Source organism: Falco cherrug, chromosome 5, assembly GCF_023634085.1.
Source record: "Falco cherrug isolate bFalChe1 chromosome 5, bFalChe1.pri, whole genome shotgun sequence".
In the NCBI taxonomy this organism is placed as follows: Eukaryota; Metazoa; Chordata; class Aves; order Falconiformes; family Falconidae; genus Falco; species Falco cherrug.
In genome coordinates this window covers 41,538,804-41,564,145 of record NC_073701.1, presented here as the reverse complement: position 1 = coordinate 41,564,145, position 25,342 = coordinate 41,538,804, and the positions used below count along the sequence as shown (strand labels likewise).

Sequence of the window (25,342 nt, the reverse complement as noted above, 5' to 3'; positions counted from 1 at the left end):
CCAGTTATGTATAGTCCCATCTTTTCCTTCTGTTTGAGGGTATGTGAGGAGTCTCCTGAGAGAACAGCTGTACGCTCTCATCTATGTGGAATAAGCAAGCCTTAGCTGGGCAACTAACAGCTCCTGAAGGCTTTATGTTTCTTAATTACTGACACCTCTCCAAAAGTTCTGGGTGTCTCCCATGCCATTTCCCTGTATTGCCACCTCAGAGGACTCATCTGGCCAGCCAAAGCTTGCCTGCTAATGAGGTACCACAAAGACCTTTCTAGTCCACTGTCTGATTGTTGGGTCTCTCAGAGCCATCCAAGTATCCTGGATCTGAGAGGTTTTGAAAGCTGATCATCAGCGTTGTGCTTTTGTGTGTGTCTTAGTGTGAGACCTGCTGGATTCAAGAGATTAGAAGAGAATGCCAATTTTCAGTAGCAATGAATAAAAACAAGTATGTTTTCGCTCTTCTTGTTGACAAAGCTTAAACATATGATTCAGAAGCTCCCTGGCAGTCCAGTAAATGGAGGGAAATAAAAATCATTTGATGTCTATTTATTGCATTATTTAGAACTTGGGGCCAGTTAGTTAGTTAGTTAGTTATCAATCTATTTATTTATTTATCGCAGGGTTTTGCAGCCTCATTCATTACTTCTGAATGCTTGAATTTGGTAGCAATGAAAACCTTGTTCCTCAGGTTCCTTGTGAAGATCAGCCCCTCCCTCCACTTACTTTGCTTCCTGGACAGCAAGATATAAGTTCTGACTATCGTTTTGTCACATAAGTCAGTATACTTATTTTGCAGGTTCTCTGTAACTCTTCTTTTATGACTCGCTTCCATCAATCCAATATTGTGGATGTGGAGAACATCAATGATCAGTCTGGAAACGGGGAATTTCAGAAGAACCTGCTCTTCTTTCTACCCACCTACACTCAAGTATTATAGTGGTGACTTGCTTCTTCAATTTGATACTGCATAGTGCAAACTAATAACTGATCTTCAGGCAAACGAATAAATATCAAGATCAAATGATCATGTCTCCATTGTGTGTTAGTTAAGTGGAGGATATGAGGCATAGCCACAATCATACATCACAAAATTAAACTTCTTTTTAACAGCAAACTCCACATTTCATCCACTCTGTTCAAACCACAGCCATTAAACTCTTACCTAAAACATAGGACAAAGTTTAGATTTACAATAGAAAAGACAGAAAACATCAGATCATATAATGTACCACAAGCAAGACTCAATAAAGCTGAAGACTTATTTTGTGACCACATTTAACCTTGGGAACAGAAACTATTATTTTATAATGTTTCTTTCAAAGAAAGTAACAAATATATGCTTCAGAAATGATAAAATTATTCATTTCTCAATATTTTACTTTTCTTGTATAGGCTATTTTTAAGTCTATGCACGAAAACAATTAAAAATATTTAAGAACAAACTAAATTTCAGTTACATTTAATTCTACATTAGAAATAACTGAGAGGTTTCTGCAACTGCTCTGTATGACAATATCCAATAGTTTAGGAGTATGAGAAGTAATTAATTTTAAGGTTTCTAAATAATTATTCATCTATGAACTCTGTAAAAACATCAGCAATGGAATATGTAGGAAAAATGTGCTGCTCTGCAGAGAGAGGCAGCAAATCTCTTAGTAATTGCCTTTATAAAACAAAATTATCAGTATCAAGAGGCAGCTCTTTAAGCCAAGGTAGCAATCTGAGTAATGGTCTTCAAAACGACATTTTTAAACATAAGGCAATTATGACTTGCAGAAAAAAAGAACAAAACAAAAAGCTGTCTGAATTCACAAATCTTTACATATTGTGAGGGTTTAAACTTCGTTCAGCACCCATTGCTGCTGCAAATACAGATTTGATTTTGCAGGCAATGCACAGCTAGGACCAAGGCAGGTAGCCTGAGGATCCCACTGGAAGAATGTGCAAAACAGAGACAAGTATACATAAGCCTGCTTTTTTTTTTTTCTTTTTTTCTTTTTTCTGCCATCATCCAAAAAGGAGGGCTAAAGAAAGGCTGCAGTTCCACAGCAGTGAGGTCATCAAGAGGTAGCAACAGCTAGAAATGAGAGATTTCAAGAAAATAAGGGTCCCCCAGACATCAAAATATCCCTTAACACTTCACTATATCTGGCTTTATGGCATGGTTTAAGTGTGTTTTCTATCACTTTAATGCTGCTACGTTTGCTTTCACCAATGACCAATAAGCTGAAGTGCCAGCATTGGCTTTTGCATCTTTACTGACCACATTACAATTATGGATGTTGTTTCCTCATCTAGGTAGGATTGTCTCTCACTCTGGATGACAGTCCTCTGGCAGCTCCCTGAACGCCTCCATCAGAGGTGAGGGAACAACTGAGTAAGTTACCTCCTGCTATACTTTAACCTCTGTCTCCTCCAGTGACACACAGTAGCTGATCATGTGTGGATTCACATCGCACTGAAAGGAAATGGGCTATTTTAAGCTGTTTTCAGCCAGTCAGTCTGGCTAACCTGTTAACTCTGCACTGCAAGGAACAAGTACACAGTCATAGGGTAAGTCTCACTTGAGTATGGAGCACTAGATGAGGGTGGAACAGTTCATCATCATCATTTGAGGTCCTCTGACATCATCCTGAATATCTCAATCACATCCAAAATGAAACATGGATGGGTGTTTCTGTTTTGAAGATTTTAATATCCTCTATCAGATAACAGCCACATTTCCTTACCCTACATGTTTTTAAACTCTTTATACTCTTAAACTTAACACAAGAGAAAAATATCATGACAACTTGTTTCTTTTTATCTTAAATCTTCTGTGTTCCCCATGAAATAGTGATCTGAAGTTTCTTTTCTTTTTTCCTCATATATCACCAGCAGTGAATTTTGGAACAAACTCTGTTCTGCTCTGTTATTTCAGACCAACATGTAATTTAGAATTTGAAGAGTCCATAATAGGACCAGGGAGTTTGTAGGTTTGTTGGAAAGAGGAGTGTTTCTTAGCCACTTGAGAGCATACTATGTCTCTAGTCTAATTCTATGACAGTTTCATAAAAAAATAAAGGCTATGAGTCTACTAGAACCTTATTTAAGCAAAGCCCTTAAGCGCATTAAGTGTTTAAAACACTGAGACCAAATATGCTTAAGTGCTTTTCTGTATTCAAGTCATAATGATTATTACAGTAATTAGTGTATGCTCAGTTATATCTTGCAAGTGCATGCATTTAGTGGCTTTTGAGTAAATAAACTGTTTAATACCATTTGCAGTGAGAAAAGGAAATATAATTAGCTTTAATATAATGAAAATACATTTTACTGTAAAAAAAACCCTGTCCCTCCCCATGTAACAAATCTGGTATAACCGTTGGTATAGTTGGTTTGTTTTTTTTTTCTGTGCATAACCCTGTATATTTTTAATAATAATTGACAGAAAATCTGACATGTGAGTGCATTTGGGAATTCTCTGAGTGGGTTTGGGTTCTTTTTGACTTGCAATTGGTTGGAACAGCATTGCTTTGAGTAAATACCTCAAACAGAAAACAAGTAGGTTTTCAAAAGCAGTGTCTGTCCCATTTTTTGCCTCCTGGTCTAACATCCAGGCTTCATGGGTCTTGGACTACCCCTCTGACTGTTGTTGTGACCCTCAGCTCTTTCAGACTGTCTTCCTCTAGATTGGAACCCAGGATCTTTGAGATCCCAAGTCTCATGGACACATCACAGACAGAGCTAGAAAATGTCTAAGTTTCAGGTGGCATCTGACTCTTCATTGCTTGAAAACAATTTTTTCCATGTTGGGAGCTTCCCTTTGCATCAGCTTCCAAGTCTGTCTTTACCCCTGAAAACTGCCTGTTGTAATTAAGAATTTGTAGAAGGAGGGAAAGGAAATGCCTTTTAATTTTTAAGTTGAAGATGTTCTAATTCCTCTTTCAAATATTTCTGCCAAGTTTCTCGTAAACTGGGTTAGTATTTTCACTTCAAGAATGACAGCACAAGAGCCTGAATCAGCTTTTATTTTTTGTCTTTATTTTTTTTTTCCTGAGCATTCATAGATTAGGTAAACACTGTAAATTCTTTTACTGATTTAATAAACTGTTTTCCTTATTTAGTCGGTGATACACAAGACTCTGAAGCACATCTGAGATTGCTCTCACTAGCATATCTTGTTAAGTCTCATTTATGCATTGTTTTATTAAATTATGACTCTTCGATGGCAAAGTAGGGTGTCAAGAACTTAACATTCATTTACAAGCAGGCTATTTAAAATATGAATTTTGAAACTGCCATTTAATAGTTAGCTGGTAGTATTCCCCTCCTTCCTTCCTTAGATCAAATCCCTAATAAATTAAACTGGCCAATACATAAAATACTGTGGCAGTCCTGACTAGTGTATTATACAAAAATTTGCAACCATATACATGTTTGAAGTGTTGCATTAAGAAATTGTAAGATTCTCAATAGGGTTTATAGACAATATCAATTTACTTGGTGTATGTTGGTGTGCTTTATAAAATAGGAAAAGACTACAATATTGTTGGAAATATGTTGAAATCTCAGTTTGGTACAATACATCATGCTTAAAAACTAGATTTATTTGCAAATGTATTGGTCCAATTAATCTCAAGTAGGAAAAAATCACAATCAAGAAACAGCAATTGAAAAAAGACACAGTTATGTTATCATCTTGATGATTTTCCATAGTATATTTTCACACAAGTATGATTTTAGATTTAAATAAGATAACCATAATGCACAGTTACCTATAAACTAAATACACATTGTTTTCTTCTGCTTCATCAGTAATATGAACTTCTCTTGAGTATGTATGGTCTTCTAGCTTTGTTCACATGTAGCTGTCGTTTCAGAATATAGGGATTTTTTCTTTTTATTATTTCCTTGTCTTGGCTTGAGTTCTCTAGATCAAAAGCATCTTGCAGAAGTAACTGTAGGATGCAAGAAGAGACACAATATTATCAGCTTTTTTTGGTAATGAAGATTATAAATTCCTAGAAAGTTTTATAAAACTTTAACGTCTGCCACCAAGAAGAACCTTTACCATAATAGTTGCAGGGTTAAAAAAACACAAAAAAGGAAGGTTAAAAAAAAAAGAAGCCTGAAACTCAAGACACAAAACTAAGATCAGGCTAAAGATGAGATGAATCCTATGGAAGTGTTGTTTAAATTCCACTGAAACAAATGAGAACATTGGTTTTGACTAGAGAGAAAGGCTGGTATGTTCTCCTGGAAGTAAAGCTCAAATTGACTGAAAACTTCCTAATGATTGACACTCTGTAATCACTCATTTAGACTAAACACCTCCTAAAACACCCACTGCTTGCTGGTTTCAGCTTTTAAGCAGTATTTTTATCTGCAACTTCCTACAGCTAAAAAATTTAAATGTGTAACAAATAAATAAAAAATTAAATAGAGCAGAAGAAAGCCAAAATTTTGTCAATCAAAATTTCTTATATAACTGTGTTTTGAGTTTTCCTTGAAGTTTTTGAAGTGTTTTGTTCAGATTTCTCCTTGGTTTATATGTTAAGATTTCATCCAGTCTCTCACAATGTCCTTCCATGGTCAAGTACAGTCTTAATGTCTGGATGAAAGGCATTAAACTGAAAATGTTTTTATACTCACCTCAGTATTTTCCTAAGTAATCAAAATCTGTTACTCAGTTAATTACTTATAATAAATGAGTGCTCATCTAAATTCTATTGAAATGAATGGAAAGACTCTCATGGTTTCAACAGACTTTGGAGTCAATCCTGGATGAATAAGATCACAAGAACTTCTTTCATTACATAAATTATTTCAGACCTTCTTCAATCCTTCTCCCTCTGGCTTTATTCTTTATTCTTTTACTGCATCTTATAAACCTCTGCACTGCATAAGCGTATTCCTAAGCTAAGAGAGGGATTTTTTTTTTTTTTTTTTAATTTCACATGAAGTACTGTTAGGAGTGAAGAGTCCAAATCACCACAAGAGGTGACGCAATTGCAAAGCAAAGAACTGTGATTAAGTTATATGGGCTATTGCATATAGTCAGTTCTATGGTAGCTCCTTTTCAGCAATAAATGTACTGATGGAGAGAGTTCTCAGAAAACTCCGGTTCTCAAAGATGTTGCAACCTTTTGTAAGGACTATCCCAGCTAATATGAAGGACTGAGAATAAGCCTGCAAGTTCAGAGCTGTGATTCAGCAAACAAAAGAGGATCAAGATTCAGCCAGACTGTCCATGAACCTGCGATAGCAGCTGTTGTTTGTTGGAAAGTGGGTAGTGACACCAAGATCTTTTTTCACTACACAAAACAGCTTTTATTGTAATATATAACACAAGTGGATCGTGCCCAGTGTGCCTCTGGGTGATCCCTGCACTGAGACAAATATCACAAATGGACTATAAACAATCGTTATTTAAGAACAGCAATCCTCATACAATTACAATGTCAACTTCCAGGGCCCTCTTTAGGTGTGGGGAAGTGAAAAGCAAGTGAAAACCCTTGCTACCGGTTTCCTAGAAATGGCAAGAAGCCCACAGTACCTGGCAAAATTACATGTACACGTGGGCATGTGTCCATGCATTTTGAACCTAGTTTGCCTTATGGCCTTATAAGGGTTTTCAGAAACTGTCTACATTTAGTTATGCCTTAATAAATCTGCAGTAACTTCACATCTGTTAAGCAGATATTAATTTTGTGTTCTGGCATAGAGCTTACGTTCATGTGTTTGGTTCCTTGGAATGTCTACAAAAAGTGAAGAAAGTATGTAGTTAAGAATAGTTCTCATTTATCCATGAGTCGTTACAAAAACCACTCAGCCCATCAGAAGGTACATTAATTCACAACTCTCTCAATAAGAGACATATTAGAGGTGTTAGAGAATATAAAAAAGGGAAGGAAAGCCCAGACAATGTGAAGGGGGTCAAATGCATATGGATTTTAAAACACCACTACAGTCTGAGAGTTTACTAGCAGTTGAAATATGTATTTGTGACTGGTTTACCTCCCAATGCTGAAAGGCTCTGCTGTGGCAAACTTTTTGGAGTTGATACACTGTCAGCATTGCTTCCAAGTTGAAGCCATCCAGAGCAGCAGGAAACTGTCTTCCTGAAACAAGATCATCTTCATCTACCTCTACTGTTTCCCCCACTTGGTTGTTTATGTTGTTGACAAGATTGCAGACATTTAGCAGGGTCGTTTTCCAGTACGGAAGTTTTGCTCTGTTAATCTAAAAATACAAATACCCACTATTTAATATGTTGCAACTTTTGGGGTTTTTTAGTAATAATGTATGACATTCAAACATTTTGGTAGGAACAAGTTTGTGTGTTTGAAGTACTTTTCATCTGCTCAACTTTTAGACAATAATTAGAGAGTGCTGAAATTAGGACAACTCATTCATTAAACACACCGAGTATGCTTCCCCACAGCCTTACCCCCCCGGTAGATATACACAATGAAAAACTAAACTGCTACCAAACCAGAATGGTAGCATTTCATAGTCATTCTGCACAGGTGCAAACAAAAACACAGAAGGAAATTAATATAATATAAGTTCACAGGTGTAAATCAGGACAATGAGTCAAACCCACTAGATAAATTCACAGTACTGGAATCCAAGGTGGATGCCTGTGGTTAACTAGATGCTCCTCCCTAGTTCAGAACAAATACCAGTCATTTCAAAATTCCCTGAGAAAAGGAACAGAGTTCCTGCTTCAGGGCAAGCTGTCTGATGAGGCTGGGTCTGAAGTTATGGAATCTGTAAACCCCAGGACTTCTGGATGCTGGAGAGTCATGAGCCTAGGAGATATGAATCAGAAGTCTAAGGGCTTAGATGAAGATGGAGCAAAGATAAAACGAAGCTGTGTAAAAAACATATTCCTGGTTTGGTAACTGGACTGAAAAACTCAGACCAACTGTATTTCAGTGGCTTACAATGGACTTGTTCAGAGATGTTACAGAAATAGAGAAATTTCACCATGGTTTGTCTCGAATTTTGCTTCCTTCAGTATCTTGCATTATTTAGGAGCTATTTGACTTTTAAACCCTTTTCAAGAATGTTGAGAAATATAGTTTTTACTTTTCTACTGGTACTGTTTTTTTCCAAGCAGTTGTGGTAGTAGTCTTCTTTAGTTTTGATTATTGATAGAAAAAAGTAAGTGAAAAACCTAATTCCTACTTCATTCAGTGCTTTTCACGTCTTTGCTGCTTTCTTGGTTCTCCCACCATTAATGATTTCTTTCAAATTGTGTTCCTTTTAGTAGTGAGTATAGAAATCAGTTTCCTTAAACCAGAACTGGTGACACAACAATCTCCAATCAAAAGCCAAACAGCAAATTCCTGTTTATTACTGGCAAGGGCTTCCTTGCTATGCACATTAGGATTACACTTCACCTGTGAACTGAAATGTAGTTGCTTCTTTTTCTGGATGTATGAAGTTAAATATAGGTAATACATTAACACAGACATTGCCTTTTACATAGTGACAGCATTATTTAAGAGTGTGGATGCAGTGCTTGCTTAGCTGAACATTAGGTAGTCACATACTGTTGTTTCTTTAAAGCACCTTCCTAACAAAGGGGCATTGTGTGCAAGATTTATGCATAATCACAACACTTTACTATTTTTTGAGGAAAAATAAAGAAAATGGAGAGCAGTGAGGAAAACAAGAAAAGCCAGCATCACTATTAGCATTAGAAAATACTCCCTTTTGGCCCTAATCATTACTCCAATATACATCTGATATATGCATACCTTTCAAAATTAGAATAATTTAGCCCTTTAATAAAACCACCATGTGTTCTCAGATTCCCCACAGGGCTCAGGGAGGGGAAAAAAAATAGTATTTGGTTTTGAGGCCAAGAATACAAATCTCCGTTTTATTCAGAAGCTTGAAATTGGTTCTGCATTGTTTACTTGGAGCTCATCTGTTGTCCCATCTAGGTGCCCTAATTAGTCTCTCGAATTATTTGAAAAGATGTGAAAGATTCAAAACAAAAATCAACCTCTTTGCAGAACATCTAATTTAATTAACAGAAGTTAAACTAGCAAAAAGAGCAAGTGTCCACTGCGATTTCAAAATTGTCTTTGGTCTGTTTTAAAGTATTAGTGAAATACAAAAATATGGAGCTTTCCATGACAAACGAGGAGGCTTTTCCAGCGCACTTCTCTCTCCTGGGCATACAAAAGAAATGCGAGCTAACACTACAATAGCTAAATTGCAATTAAGTATAAAATCTAGGGGAAGTGCTACATGAGCAAGTGAGAGTTCTATGTTAAAAAAACCCAAAAATATTCCAGTGGATGGGAACAGAATAGAAAAGGAAAGGACAGGGAAATTTGTTATGTCTTCCTGCATAATTTATAGAATCTTTTTGATCTAAAGTTACTCCTTTATGCTAGCCCAATCCATGTCTATATTTAAAGGAACTTTCCTCTGTATATTAGTAAAATACTTCAATAGCAGACTTCAGTAGGTGAAATTGGGTTTATCTGCTACTTAAAGAGGGGGGGGGGGGGGGGGGGGGGGGGGCGGAAATTTTGCCATGCTTTCTGCAAGCATGATTAGTTTGTTAAGGGAGTCTAATTCCATTAATGTCACACATATATCACCAGAAAGTATTTTTACTTGGGTACACCTGCTTCGGAATTACACTGCTGCCAGCTCACAGAATGAGACTATAAAGCATCAAGAACTTCAGTCAAAAGTGAAATAATTTTTTTAACTGAACATGCAGCTCTCCAGGTCATGTCCAGTCACTAAATAGAGCAGTCCTGTTACTTTTCTGCTCTACTTCACTATTACAGCAAGCATTATAATCAAACAGCTTTGGCTTATGCGTTATGGGAAATCTCTGAAGTAGTTATCCTAAACAAACACATGAAAAAAAGAGTTTAAGATGACCTTAACCCAAATGTTCAGGTGCATTTCTAATGTGTGATATGTTTTCCACACAGGTCTAAGCAATTATCAGCTACGGTTGCTCAAGACATGTTTTGGAAAACACCTACACAAGAGATCAAGGACTGCCAAGACGGAAATATTTTTTTTTTTTTTAAATCAACTTGAAAAATATCTGGAAATTATCTGAAGAAACAAAAGAGACTGCAGTCTGAATCAGAATTCAGAAGTTATAAGTGCTGAAGTGACTATGATGTATGCATTTCCATTGTTGAACATGCTTCTGAAATAAGACTTAGATATATGGTTCCCCACACCTCATATATCTTGAAAGAGAATTTTAAATCATCTAAGAAACTGAAATGAGGTTGAGAATATTTCCTTCTTTGACAACAGGCTTGTCCTGTGAAAGATTAAAGAGAATCCCAGTTTATATTGCATATGCTATCTTCTTTCCATTTTTGGTTGAATGTATGATACCCCTGATAATCTGTTTAAGATAATTCTTATGTTATAATGCATACCTCACAAATGCTATTATTTTTTTAGAAAAAGTTCAGTTCTCTGCTTTTTATATTCTTGTCTTTCTCCAGTGAAAGTAGATGGAAAACAAATGTATAGCCAAGTAAAACCTAAGGTAATGCAGGATCTCTATGGTTCACTTTCAAAACGGTAGTTGAATTTTGCTCAGAATGTAACTACAGAGATAATAAAAATACTCTCTGTCTTTAAGCAGATATGGCATTGAATTCTGTTGCAGTGGAAGTTCTTCCATGGTGTATACTAATGTAATGTAAATGTAATGAATTTTTATGTCATTACTGAGTCAGGAAGTCAGTAATTCCTAGGCAGCTGTAACCTTGTCTGCTTCTGACAAGGAGGCTAAATTGTCTGGGCACATAGTGTCAGCAATTGGCATCCTAGAACAATAAAAAGCTGGAAGGTACAAGACTTCAGAAAACTGATGTGAGTGAGGATCCCCAAAGGTGGAGTACATTCCAGTGGTAATATATTCTTCAAGGAAAGACTTTTTTTAACACTTTTTTTTTTTTCTTTAACTAACATGTATTAAACTTGTTTGCGTTCATAGTCTTCATGCAAGTGGGTTTCAGGCAAGCATGTGGGAAGCTGGGAACAGAGCTATCTAGTTGATACAAAAGAAAGACAGCAGATAACTGATGGCATTTGGTGACATTGAAGGTTGTGTTGTCTTACCAGATCTTCCAAATGGCTCTTTGGATTTCATCTTAGAGAAAAGACAAATAAAGCATTTTAGGGAGATGCCTGTATCTTCTTTGAGATGTAACAGCAGGGAAGGGTCATAAACTGTATTAAATGTTGGAGAGAGGTTTTAATAAGGGCAGACATACTTTAAAGATGGAGAGTGATTCAGCATATAGGTGACTTTAAAGAGCAGTTTGAAAAGGGCCAGTAGGCACCAGACAGTAGTCTGTGAAGTCAATAGCATATGGTCACCCTTTCCATAATATTGAATAGACTACTGAATGTTGTAAAAGGTATGTGCTTAAACCCTAGTTGTAGTTTTGATACAATTCTTGCAAGTGCCTACTTAGGAAGATTTTTTTCTGTCAAATACTAGAACCACAAGTGATAATCCACTTTGCTGCATTTTTAGATCTGAGCTTTCATAAATAATTTTTTGCGTATTTCTTTTTCTTTTTTTCCCCCATCTTAATGCTATTTAAATTGTCTGGATTTCTCGTGCTTCTTATTACCAGGTCAGTGTCAAAGAGGGTTAATGCAATTTAACAGTAATTGCCCTTAACTGGAAGCAGATCTCAGGCACAACAGAGGACAGTTATTACACATATCATCCTCAAATTTGTCTCTCACACCAGAACCATACTTCTGTTTTAATGAGTGTTAAAAGCTAGCAAAGGACAACAGAAAAAAAAAGTCATTTCAGTAATGAATGGAATAATGGTGTGCCTCTTGTAGAAGCATTTATGAACACTTTTTAGTGGTTCCACCATGCCTTACTTTGATGTCAAGAGACAATATATATTGAACTAATGAATTTTAGATGGTGATTTAAGGCAGTATAATGTTACATGCCATAAGGAAACTGAATAGCAAGCTACATGATCTAAAAGAACAAATAAGGGTATTACGGCCAGCATCATTACATTATCAACTGGTGCACTGTATTTGTGCATTTTTAGTTACCTGAGATTGTGCTCTGTGCCGAGGGAGGAAAAGAAGGAAATTAGGTTGACAGTTCCACTAAAGTCAGTAGCAGAAATACCAATAGCTGCAGGGCTTCCTCCCAGGGCATACGGTGCTTTACCACACAGAGAAAGAACTATTTTTGTCAGCCTCTTACATTTAAATTTGTCTCAGGAAAATAATATCTGTTAAATCTTTCTGTACCTTAGAGAAGCAAGTAGCAAACAGGTTTATTTGGCATCTAAGGTAATTACCGTGCCAGTAAAGAACATGGGAACCAAAGAACTGCCAGACCAGATCAAAACAATGTATTTTCTGGCCTCATTTCTTATTCTTATTCTATTAAAAGGATCCTGTGAAAAAGCTCACATGTAAGTAAATACAGTAAATACAGAAGTGTTCCAGACAGATTTTGTCCTTAAGCTTCAACTAGTCATTGGCTTATTAAATTCTTTTTGGGGGGAAATTTTTCATTTCTCGTTTTATTTTCCATTGAATTTCAGCACCATTTGAACTTCATTACAGCAAAGAATTAAAACATTCAACTTTAAGCCCATGACACTTGTTTCAGGGTTTGTTCTTTAATATGTTGGTGAAGAAATATTAGACATATATATTTCTTGGATCGTTCATGGAAAATAAGCGTGTTGAGAAAGCGTTTGCTTATCAACTTATTCAACACATATGTGCAACACTTGCTGCTTCACCTTGTCAATATGAGATTGGAACTGAATTTTTGTCTATTTGTATTACATAACATGTACATTGCTCACAGTCTGGCAACTTGTCAAGGAAGTGTCATTTATCAGATTAATATTTTCATGGTCATGTCCCCATGTTCCTGTACTGACACTACGATTAAATTCCTAAACCAAAATCAGCATATGTATTTTCAGGTTTTGCTTTATGACTTTAAGTTCATAAGCACATAGAAAAAGTTCTGCATAAAAATAACACTTACAGGTTTGACTCAAAAGGTTAATTTAGCTTTCATCAGGCATAATCCTATTGGAAACACATTTCCTTATATAAATTTTACATCTCTGCACATAACACAGTTTTGACAGTTTAATGGAAGTACCAGTGTTACGAGTGAGGAGCACTTTCAGTGTGCCACATCAACACCTTAAAATTTCCTTTGAACTGAAAAAAATCTCGCACCAAAGTAATGTCTAGCACTGAACTTTTTGGTCTAGACCATAGGTTATTACTTTGTGCAAAGACTTCTGAGTTTCTAATGAGAATTCATTTGCTCCCTACCTGTCAGCTAAAAGAGGAAAAATAATTACCTTTGATGTGTACATATTGGTCAATAAATCTGCTTCTAATGCTTTCATTTCCTCTTCTGAATCTGTGAACAAACCAGAAACATCTGTTTTTTATTTCATCAGAAATCATGGACATTTCAATTCAGCATAAAGAATTTCGAAATGTGAACTAATTTTGAAAAATAAACAAAACCCAAACTACTTAGACAAAAACACAGCAAAATAATCTAGGACTGTGAAGAGTCTTCAGGTAACAGCAACATTATGATAAAATAGAAACACACCACATTTTTAAAGCATGATCAAGTTTACCAAAGTGAATGAAATGATTCATTGATCTCCATTCTCTGGTAGACAGGCCCACTAATCTACAGCCCTCCCAGTAAACAAACCTGCTGCAATGTTCTTCATTCAAAATCAGTATGATTTTCATAATCTCTATTTGTCACCTCTGATTACTTTGGAAAAAGGTTTTGGATATTTATTTTCAAGGAATATTTATTTAAGCAGCAGCCAAGTATTTAGGTGCATGCCAGTTATGATTACTTTACAAGATTTAGTCTTAATTATTTTTGGCTAAATTAAAAATATTTTTACTGATATGAGGGAACCGAGCTTGAACTGTTTGTGATACAAGCTCTTAACAATGCATACACGAAAAGGAAGCATTCTGACTGAAAGTTCTTAGGATTTTCCTTACTAATTTAATTGACCTTTGATAGCTCAGCAGACTTGCAAAGCCTGTGATTTGGTGCATGGGGTAAAAATACCTGTAGAAAGAGGAAACAGCCACAAATGTTTCTGCTTTGTGCTGAACAGAATCGCAAGGAAGATCTGGTGTATTGAAAAAGTAGCAGCAATCACAGCTCAAGGGTAACATACATACAGAAGTCGGTTAGGTCTTCAGGCAAAACAGAGTTCTACATGGCTTTTAGCTTTTCTGGAATACCACCAGTCTGAAGCCAAACAATACGCTTAACCCAGAATTTATTCCACATTCATATAAGTCATCTCTCACATCTCACTTCCATTAAAATAATCAATGCTGTTGGCATGTAACACCCTGCCACAGAATCTGTGGATAGATTCCGCCTATGCCTTCATTTCAGGGATCATCACCATGTATCACTGCTTTTCACAGAACATGAGACTGTCAGGGATCATTTATAAAAATATGTGCTAATCTGTCATAGATTTCTGCTAGCACAGGAAGCCAACCATTATAATGCTCTTAAAAATCATCATGTTCAATCTTAATAACAAGATCTCACCACCACCACCACTGTGTTTCTTCTTGGGGAATTCTTCCAAACTATCAATGGTTATTCACCTTCATCTGATTTCAGGCTTAATTTATTTCCAATTACAGATTTATTAATGGTTTGTATCCTTCACTATAAATTATACCTTTCTTTTTGTAATATTTACCCAACTCATGTATTTTTGAGAGCAACCACAGCCCTTCCCACCTTAGATTTTTAGGGTGTGATTACATGGTGATTAGCAAACAATGCAGGATCACTGTGTCTTTTGGACATAAACCAGTCCCCTGGAAATCCCATAAATACTTCACTGAAAGGCTATGCCCAGAGCTATTAGACTCTCATCTATTCTCCTCTCTTGTAATAGCCTTGTATTCCCCAAGTTATCAGAGTGGCCGTCCTCTGTGCCTGATGTGATCTCAAGACAGCACAGCACAGTACAGTTCGGATCAGAAGCCTCTGTACTTAACTACCTTAATGCTTACCATTAGCTACAGGAAGTAGCTGTCCTACACTTTTTTTATTTTCTTTGTCTTTCATGGCTGAAAAACTTTAGTATCTCATAAAAAAATGAGGTCAGATATTCTGACCAAGTCTTTTATCTCCTCAGACATTTCCAACAGCTGTGCTTCTGTTAAAAGGAGCTTTTAATAGGAAATTCTATTTCCTAAGCTATCACATCTTGTACTGTTGCACTGCTTCTCGTTTCTATTACGCAACTCAGCAAAACCTTCTCTGTTATGCTGATCTTCCTCTGTATTGATGTTCCTGTTCACCTCTGCATTACCAGCACACTACATTCATTCATTCATTCTTACTTTTTGCACTGATGTTGTTACTGAAAATATTAAGACTGGTTTGTAGATCAGTATTACAGCAAGTCACTAGCAACCAATCTCCAACCTAATGACTTCCAGCCCTTTCAGCACTACTGGCTGTCAGTGTTACCTAATCTCTTAACCATTTTACTGTTAGCCAAAGTTCTGCTGGCAGCAAAACATCACCTCAGCTGAATTTCTACAAGTGATAGCAGCAGCTGCTGTGAATGGGTGAGCAGCACACGTGACACAGGGACTGACAGGCAGAGGCCAATTGTATGAGGATCAAGGAGAATGCCAGGTCCTGCACTTGGGTCACAATGACCCCACACAATGCTACAGGCTTGGGGAAGCTGCCTGGTGGAAAAGGGCCTGGGGGTGCTGGCTGACAGCCGGCTGAACATGAGCCAGCAGTGTGCCCAGGTGGCCAAGAAGGCCAACAGCATCCCGGCTTGTATCCAAGACAGTGTGGCCAGCAGGACCAGGGGAGAAACTGTCCCCCTGTACTCAGCATTGGTGAGGCCACACCTTGAATACTGCGTTCAGTTTTGGGCCCCTCACTTAGAAGGCAGACATGGAGGTGCTGGAGCATGTCCAGGGAATGGCAGTGAAGCTGGTGAAGGGTCTGGAGCACAAGTCTTATGAGGAGTGGCTGAGGGAACTGGGATTGTTTAGCCTGGAGAGGAGAAGGCTCAGGCGGGGTGTGGGGTGTGCTTATTGCTCTCTACAACTACCTGAAAGTTGGTTGTAGTGAGGTGGGGGTAGGTCTCTTCTCCCAGATAACTAGTGACAGAACAAAAGGAAATGGCCTCAAGCTATGCCAGGGGAGGTCTACATTCAATATTAGGAAAAAAATCATCACTGAAAGGGTGGTCAAGCATAGGAACAGGCTGTCCAGGGAGGTGGTGGAATCACCATCCTTGGAAGTATTTAAAAACCATGTAGATGCGATGCTTAGGGACATGGTTTAGTGATGGACTTGTCAGTCCTGGGTTAATGCTTGGACTTTATGATCTCAAAGGTATTTTCCAACCTAAATGATTTTATGATTCTAAGATTCTATGACAGCATCATGATTTCTGGTGTCCTGGGTCAATCCAGCTGAGGACAATGAAAGGACTTGTGTCTGGTTAGCACCTGGTTTTTATATTCTATAAAGAATGGAAGATAGCTTCCACACCACGGAGGTTGGAAGACAGCTGCACCTGTGAAGATCGGTAGGTATTAAGGAACTTTTGATTGAGAAGTCTGGAGAACATTATTTAGGAGGTTCATCAAGATTCCTTGAGCGAGGAATAAAGCAGGGTGAGGAGGAGGAGAAGGGAGCACATCCAGGTAATTCAGAAGTGAAAGAGACAGATGAAGAATAAAAGCATAAAAAGAGCAGATGCTCAGAAAGCAATGTATAAAAAGTCTGGTTATACATTATTGTTCAAATGAGAGGGAAATTCACACAGTTTGATGTCCTCTTGATTCACTTCTTATTGACAAGAAATATAGCTTCTATTCATATATGCACATTCTACAAGAACAGTTACATTCTACAGGTACACGCTTTCCCCTGAGGGCAAACATTTTCAGAAGAAAATTAAAATGAATGATCACCTTCCTCATGACCTAACTGTTCATGTAAGTTAAAACTGATTTGGCCCTTCCACACAGGCTTCTCCATGTCATTTCTCACTTAAATATAACTTCAGATTTTCAAACAAATAAACCATCATGTCAGTTGCACATACAATTTTGTTTGTGGTTTTTTTATGAGCCTATTCTAATTTCCACTGAGGTTTTTTTACTTTAGTGAGCTGTCATTCAGACTCTGCGAACAGCTGAATTTGAAACTGCCTCACCAAAAATACTAGTCATGTATTTGCTTAAAAAGCTTCAAATATATGGGGAGACAGTAACAGATGTTCAGCCTTGTCACTAAGATCACCACTTCTTTATAATAATATATAGAACGATTATATTCAAATGGTGATAAAATGCAGGTATTATGTGTGTTACATTTCTCTTCTGCAGTGAAACACAAGTAGGAAACTTTCATCTAAAGTGAGAATTAGGAATTCTGAGTCCTCCTGAATACTTAAGTTGAAAAATGAAGCTACTCGAAAATTTACTCCTTTTATGAAGTTAAAAATTAAAGCAATTTGCAAGTTAATTAAGATTGCATTTTGAAGCCTATTCTGCCTCATGTTTCTGTGTGTACACTGGATTAATCACCATCATACCTATCTTTGGTCATAAACATAGGGCATAAATGGCACACACTTAGCTGTGTCGCTTTCCAAAGGATCAGGCATTGTACTTTAATATATGGTTCTTGGGGTTTTAGGTTTCTAAAGCAACTGCTCTTGGAGTAGAAATGCATTTACATTAACCATCGTATCGTGTGATCTGCACCTGATTCAGCATTTTTTTGCCACAATTTCAGATCGGTTGCTAGCATTTTTTCCCCAGAATACTAAAATTTTATTTCTGTTACTGAAAGTGGCTAAAAAAAGTGGCCACAAAAAGTGGCTGAACTGCACATCAATTCATGCGGATTTGGATTATGGCAGCTATTCACATGAGTTCCAGAAATGACAATTTCTATCACAGTTTGGAAATGCACGGTATTCAACAGATCACACAGGAGGCAGCATAATCAAGCATGGTCTACACCGATGTACGTTGCCAGTAACTATTCTGCACGCACGGCCGCGGTGCGGGCGCTGAGGCAGGCACGGTGTGCACAGACGGAGGAAGTTACGGGAGCGGGACAGGACACGGTGCTGGCCAGAGCCCGTTGGCGGGCCAGCTCCGTGGCGCCTACCGGCTACAGCAGAGCCGCGGCAGCCCGAGGCGACCTCGCCTCCTTCCTTCCAGCCCGCCTCAAGGGTCCGGGCGCGGCTCGGCGCCTGCCGGCCACAGGCACCTCGGGGAGCGGCGGCGGCGGGCGGTGCGGAGCCCGGCGCTGCGGGGCGCCGGCGGGAGCTTACCTGAGCAGAGGCTGCAGGAGGCCAAGGCCAGCAGCACCACGCACACCAGCTGGGCTCTCATCCTTGCCGCGCCGCCCTCTAGAAAGTAAAGTCCATAAATCCTGGGGAGAGACGGAGAGAGAGAGAGAGAGAGACAGAGAGAGACCCCGCCGCTCCGCGCCCTCAGCACGCGCGCTGGCGGGCGGCTGCACCAGGCGGGGGACCCGGACCCTTCCTCAACTATATAAGCCACGGGGTGATGTCACGGCGGTGCCGCCATCGCCTCCTGATGAAGCTCCGTCCCTCCTCCCCCCCCCCCCCCCCCCCCCCCAGGCTCCGGCTGCCCCCTCCCCACCGCTCCGCGCCCGCCAGCGCTGACGCCACTCACCGCCTGACGCATGCGGAGCCCCGCGGGGCGCGCAGCGAACCCCCGCACCCACCGCCGCGGGGCGCGGGCGGAACGGGCTTCTCCCGAATGGGAACTATCCTCTGAGCTGGAAAAGCCCCGACATATATTTTTTTTATTATTATTATTAAAGAAAAAAAAAGTTACTGCAATTGCTCGGACCGCTGCCGCGCGCTCTGAGCTGCATCAGGGGCGGGAAACGGCCGCGCCCACGGCCGCGCGCAGCGCTGCGGTCCTGGTGCGGCCGCCGTCCGATGCGCTTAGTGTGTCATCTGTTCTACCTGTCCCTACAGCGAGGGGAAAAACGGGGAGAGACCCGCACACCGGTCACGGGCAGGGGTGTGACACCGCGCAGGGACAGGGGTGTCAAACCGGGGCTGGGCAGGGGGGTCTGGCATCGTGCATGGGCAGGGGTGGTTACATCGGGCACGGGTAGCGGGGCGAGGGGAGGGGAAAGGCTGTGAGAGATATGGAGAAAGATAACGGGAAAGAAGTCAGTTGTGAGGGATTTTTAATAGATGCGCAAAAGATTGTGATACCCGACTCGGCGAGACTCGCTGTTACTTCTGCGGAGCGCTTGCCGTGAGGCATCAGCTACGGGTGCGAGAGAGTGCACGCTTTTAAGGGGCGCTGCTCCTAACATGTACTTTTCCCGGTTGCTTTTCACAATAGACATCTTTCCTCCACGACCAGCAAAGGACAGGCTCCCTGAGCAGCATCCAGAGCTCCAGACCCAGTAAAGCACGCAGGGCACCCGAAGCGGGAGGCGGCGCGGCGCGGGCGCGGAGCAGCGCGCACTGGCCGGGGCGGAGGGGGGGGGCGTCTCTTCATCGCACCCCCTGCCCTCCCTGCGTGCACGGGGACCGGTGTCCGTGCCGGGCTCTCCTGCCTTCTAGATCTCAGCTCCTGAGCTGTAAAAACCGCGGAAATTATCCCAAATGGAGGGTAGAGCAGGGTAATCTTTAACGTATGAGTATATAAATGTCAGCCTCCACCGCGCTACTGCTTTTACTGTGATTTTTTTCTCAGATACAGGCAAATGCTCCATCTGTTGAATGCAGATACTATACTGCGGAACATTTCGATCTCTGTGAATACATTTAAGGACAGATACACATGCCACAGAGAGCAGGAACACACTCCGTGAATGGTGGGTGCTGCTGGCGGAGATGTTCTCTTCGCTGCAGAAAGTTTCCTTTAAAATGCAAAGAGCAGTGAAGGGTGCTGCTTTCCTCCCGTACCCTCTGTGCCTAGCTGTGCGACTGAATAGGTGCCGCAGACACAAAAAACACGCAGAATTTTCAAAATCCTACCACAAGGAACACCTGGTGAGAAAACTTTAGTGAACTGAATGCCTTCTTCCCTGAATCAACTTTAGCAGCACAACAAAATCTGGGTTTGAATGTTGTTTTGGTTTATTAATACATGCAGAAATAAAGTTGTGTGATTCTGCTGGTATTAGCTATTTTAAGATCACGGATTTTTGCATACAGTTGGAAATACATCTTTCTGTCCTACTGAGAGAATTTTAAAACAAACAAGCAAGCAAGCAAATAAAATCCCCCAAACATGTTCATTCATCACACTGTATGGGCTGTTGCTGGTCTGCCAGAAATTTTCAGCTATTGCTCATCTATCTGCCTTAGCACGGAGGTTAGATTAGAAGGCCACTCACACTCCCCTCTAGTCCTATTTTCTATTATTTCCATGATGTAGCAAGACCAATCTGCAGCTGATTTTGCTCTGTGGGTGTTCTGCAGTTCAGAAAGCTCTATGGATGAGAATCGTATTTCATAGATATTTTCTAGTGCCTGCTCTCCGTCACAGGTTTCTTCAATAGTGTAATTGCCCATATTCTTACGTAACTGGAATTTATAGGAATGAAGTTTGTTTTTTTCTTGGGAAGAGAGTAATCGACATTTTTCCTGCCATTAAAATCTGTGATCACCTAATTGTTGCCCCCCCCCCCCCTTTTTTTTTTTTAATGCTGAAATACTAATTAGTAGTGATTTCAAGAGGATTAATGTATGGTATGTATGGCCATAATCCTTTTTGTCATTGCTCCATTTTCACCTGTTCTTTTTCTTTTCTACCCCCCTCGCCCCCGCCCCGCCCTCCCCCACCCCCACCCCCAAAAATGGCAAGGCAGAAACTTCAGTGTTAAAAATCTTCTTTGCTTTCTTATCACGTTGAATGTTCTTGACATATTATCTTCAAGTCCCCTGGATCAGGCACAACTGATTTTGGAGAATTAATGTTTTTTTCTCAGCAGAACTGAACTGTGTTCTGTTTCTCAGATGCTCCTTTACTTACACTTTCTACCTCTTTCCTACATCTGTAGGTTCTATTGCTCCATTAAGAATTGCATACTAGAATTTTAACCCTTTCAACTATTAATTCCCTAAATCACCTTGACTTCCTCAAGTCATCTTCATACCACATTTCTCCTAGTGAGAAATGTGCTCTAGAGAACCTTCTACAAGAAAACCCCTCTATTCACAGATCTGTCCCTCTTTTTCTCTTCTGCTTTCTTTTTAAATATTCTTCAGCCAAAGAAAACATTTAGAACTATTCATCAGTGCCACTCAGCTTCAGAAACTCAGTTTATCTTTACTTTCCCTCAACATACGATTTAAACAGCCTGTCCAGGCCAATAAATCATCTCCATTTGCAAGTGTGAGGCATCTGTAGATCATGAAACAACAAGCAAATGTCAGATTCATGAAAGAACATATACGGGAGCCTCTATTTACTTTGTCAGTGGAACATAAAACTACCATCATAACATATGGATGGCACCAAACACAAAAGCTGTAATCACCAAACAGAAGGAGAAGCCATTCTGCTAATGATCCTGCAGTAGAAGGTACTGGAGACTATAATAAGGAACCCTGGAGGTTCCAGCTAGCAGTCTTCTGCCTAGGGAACAGAAATAAACACAGTGAGAATGAAGGCAATTCAAGCTGTTCAATTGTGTCATTAAATGTATTACTGTCTGAGAATTTTTCGTGGATTTTTAGATTTTTTAATGTTTTTTAGCCAAACCTTGTGGTAGTTACAGAAGTATGGAAACTAGAAGAGGAATGATTCTGGAGGTGGTCAGCAAGATCAAATTTCATATAGCAAACTGGCTCCAGATGCTCACTCACGATCTCAAATTTGAATTTAGTTGTGGTAGTTAAGCTGCTTTGCCCCTACAACAGTCAGGTTATCAGTAGTTTAGGTTAATATGCTGGGCAGAAAACTGGTGACTCCAATTAATTCCATGTTACGTCAAGGGACAATAAGTCAAACATAGCAGCAGGACAGACAGGGAAGGGTACTCAAAGCACATGTAAAGCATAAAGCATAGTCAGACACTGCAGCTGAATTTCTCAGACATTGTGAGTTCTCAGCTTCTCTTTCTCTGAGCTTAAAATAGGTCTAGGGCTTTTATTCTGTTTAGTCAGGACAGTGATGCTCAAAAAATGATGGCGTATTCGACTGCTGAAAATCCCAGAGATCACCTTGCTGCAGATGATATCAGAAAAAAATTCAAAAGTAAAAAGGAGATGGTGCTTAACACACTGGATTATTCCTAAGTAAGACATTAAGCAACCTCTCTACTTTAAACCCAGTCTCCTTTAGCCATTCTGTGACTTGAATTTTTAGACTTGTGAGATTGTGCATTTTAAGGAACACTTGAGGAGTCAGCTGAAAAATATTCAATATTGCTGTAGAAAAATCCCAAACATATAAGCAACCATATTGTTGCTTATCTTAATATGCAGCAAATCTATGCCACATTTTATAAGGAGCTGCAAATCAGCAGAAATTTCTTGGACATCTAATGAGCTATTTCTTTATCTTTTAAAGTTCCAGAGTCTGAAACTGAAAGTGGCATTCAGTGTAACCTCTACACGAGGTCTACCTGCAGGCAGAGCTTTTCTTCTGGATGCTTTGACATTTCAAACAGCAACATCTCAGTACCCCAGTAGATCATGATTCTCAAATCACAGAAAATTTTAAAGTATCATCTTAGAAGAATGAAGTATCAACTCTTCTCTTGACTTCATTTTTTTTCCCCATTAAAGCACAGCCATTACATTTTCAGGACTCTGACATTCTCTAACCCTTCTCATGAAAAAACAGACTCTGTGTTTCCAGTGCTATAAAGCAAATACAACATGCATGCGTCTATACACCTACAGCTAAAACCACCAAATATGTGAGCCTTTTGGTTCTATGTATATGTTACTGTTTTGAAATTGTTTAGGAAAAGTAATTTTCAATAAAAAAGACCATAAGAAGATAATCTTCCCTCCTACTCCTAATTTCTATGTCTTTTTTTTTTCTTTTTCTTTTTTTTTCTTTTACTGGAATCCACCTATGTGAGAAAGCAAACAGTGCAGTTAGAAGTGCCACCACAGTGTGTCATGGGAGTTATGCTTTGGGCACCTCCTCCTTACTTTCACCTCTCAGCAATGCATTCCCAGGCCAGACTGCATCGTTCTGATTACATATTTTCCCCAAATACTTAAGTTAATCAATTTTACATTTCTCTCCAGTGGGCTATGAATATATTAATTTAAGAGTCAGGATATAATAAATACAATGGACATGGGTGAAAAGCCTGATATAACTTTGTGGAAGATTGCATATTCATGTAATCCACTGTTCATCAGAATGATCACACTTTGAAATTCTGTGTTAAACAGATGAAATAGTTACAAGATGCAAAATTACTGTTTTAATAGTGTTACTGTTGGACTGATCAGATACCAATGATTATCCACAATTTCTGAAAGAGCAAAATTAAATTGATCTGAATTCAGAGGGTGACTCTCTTTTCCCCATGATATTCATGTTTTGTCTGCAATTCTTCAGTTTTCCCTGGAACATGGTAACTGAAGGCATGCAGTGTGCACTGTTGTATTGCACTGGTTTAATCATGTCACGTATGTAGGAATTGGACTCTGCACTTTGAAACTCTTTAAATCATTCTATTTTGTCTTTCCTGCCACCTTCACAAGTTTCTTAAATAATTTTGCTGTTTCCTTATACCCAAGAGACAATTTCAGTTTAAGTAGTTATTTATAATCACACAGGCATGAAGAGATTTTTAGTTAAAAATGCTGAGGAGTATTTCTTCTGTGCACAGTAGAGAGGCAACATGTTATTATTACTGTAAATCAGTGAGATTATGCTGAGTTCTTTATCTTGGTCAGATATGGGCTTTTTTCCAGGAGTCCTTAAGAGGTTTCCTAAAAAGCTGCAACCTCTTCTTTTTCTTTTTTTTTTCTTTTTTTTTTTTTTTAGTAAAAGTGAGCCTCTAGAATCATGAACAGTCTTCCACAGTTCTTCTACTGCAACATAAGAAAAGCCTAAGAATCACTTCCTTATTTTATAGAAGTGTTTCCCTTACTCAATTTGTTAGTTATTTTTCCTTCTTTAGAAAATTTTATCAAGCAGGGCAGAAGCACTACTTTTAAATTTATTCTTCATATACAAGGTACTTGGTTTGACCATTTATGAGTAGACCATTTAAAAGAACATTTTTAAATCTGATTGGTTTTGATTTAGGAGTAATCCTCAGAAGCCAAATATGAATTCAAAGAGCTGTGGTTTCAGTGCTGTGCCAGCATGCATATTCCAAGTATACACCCCTTCTGTAACTTCCACCCTTTTTACCTATGAGGGATGGAAATCATCTATGTAATTTGCACATCTGTGAACTGAAATTTGCATGCATAGCATTAAGAAATTCCTTGGAGATTGAAAAGCAGACATCCCAATAAAGACAAACAAAGTAGTAATAAGAATACATGTTACAACAGCAAACAGAGGCAACCAATCATTTACAACATAAGCAAAAACATAACTGACAAAAAAGCAAGCAACCTTTCTGAAAAATAAAATAAGGCTTTGCATCTGAAGAATATTTTGCATTTGCATAACACCTTTCAATTTCAGCACTTTACAAACATTGATTAACTATAGCTATGTCTAAACTAGAATACAGCTCATAAATACACACTGCTCAGGGGCGAAAAAAAGTGTTTGTCATCTGTGGCAGCCTGTATCAGCCTTGTTTTTACTGGTAAGGCTTATCACAGGGAATGCTGAAGAGCTGTGATCTTTACTTTTATCCCTTATCAAAACCATCCAGAGCAGTGCATCCTCCTGGACAGGTCTCATGACAGTAGTTCCACATCTATGATCGCCACCCATATCATAATGGCATCAAATTTTGGTTTAGTCACTCCTCTCCCTCTCTCCCCCCTCTTCCTCCTGACAGAAATATGCTAGACTGGCAAGAAAACAGTTGTGCTGTCGTAACTGCAGGTAAACTAGGGGATCCAGTAAGCACAGCGTGCTCACACCCCAGATTAACATGCTGATGTCAGCCATGCCTTGTGCTGTAGACATGATCTCAGCTTCAAACCACCCCCCTGGTGCATTGATTTGTGCTACTGGAGCCATGTTTAATTGAGACCCAGAGGGGACTGTTTTCTAATCACTCGATGATGTAGCCCCAATCCTGCAAACACTTCCATACATGCCTAATTTT

At 39.1% G+C, this 25,342-nt stretch overlaps 1 protein-coding gene across 1 annotated transcript; it reads right to left on the bottom strand.

Annotated features, from left to right (window-relative positions):
• Nucleotides 1-4,562: 4,562 nt before the first annotated feature.
• NTS (neurotensin) lies at nucleotides 4,563-18,693 on the bottom strand. The gene is made up of 4 exons (XM_055712849.1): nucleotides 18,408-18,693; nucleotides 13,368-13,429; nucleotides 6,994-7,218; nucleotides 4,563-4,934 (listed from the first exon to the last, which is right to left on the bottom strand). The coding sequence occupies exons 1-4, from the start codon at nucleotides 18,466-18,468 to the stop codon at nucleotides 4,788-4,790; spliced, it is 495 nt and encodes a 164-aa protein (XP_055568824.1). The 5' UTR covers nucleotides 18,469-18,693; the 3' UTR covers nucleotides 4,563-4,787.
• Between the last annotated feature and the right edge of the window lie 6,649 nt (nucleotides 18,694-25,342).

What these genes read in the sequence shown, in the direction of transcription:
- NTS (XM_055712849.1), bottom strand. Translation starts at nt 18,468, where the DNA reads ATGAGAGCCCAGCTGGTGTGCGTGGTGCTGCTGGCCTTGGCCTCCTGC. An exon ending in CCAATATGTACACATCAAAG is followed by an intron (nt 7,219 to 13,367) that starts GTAATTATTTTT and finishes TTGTATTTTTAG; the next exon opens with ATTAACAGAGCAAAACTTCC. An exon ending in GAGCCTTTCAGCATTGGGAG is followed by an intron (nt 4,935 to 6,993) that starts GTAAACCAGTCA and finishes TGCATCCTACAG; the next exon opens with TTACTTCTGCAAGATGCTTT.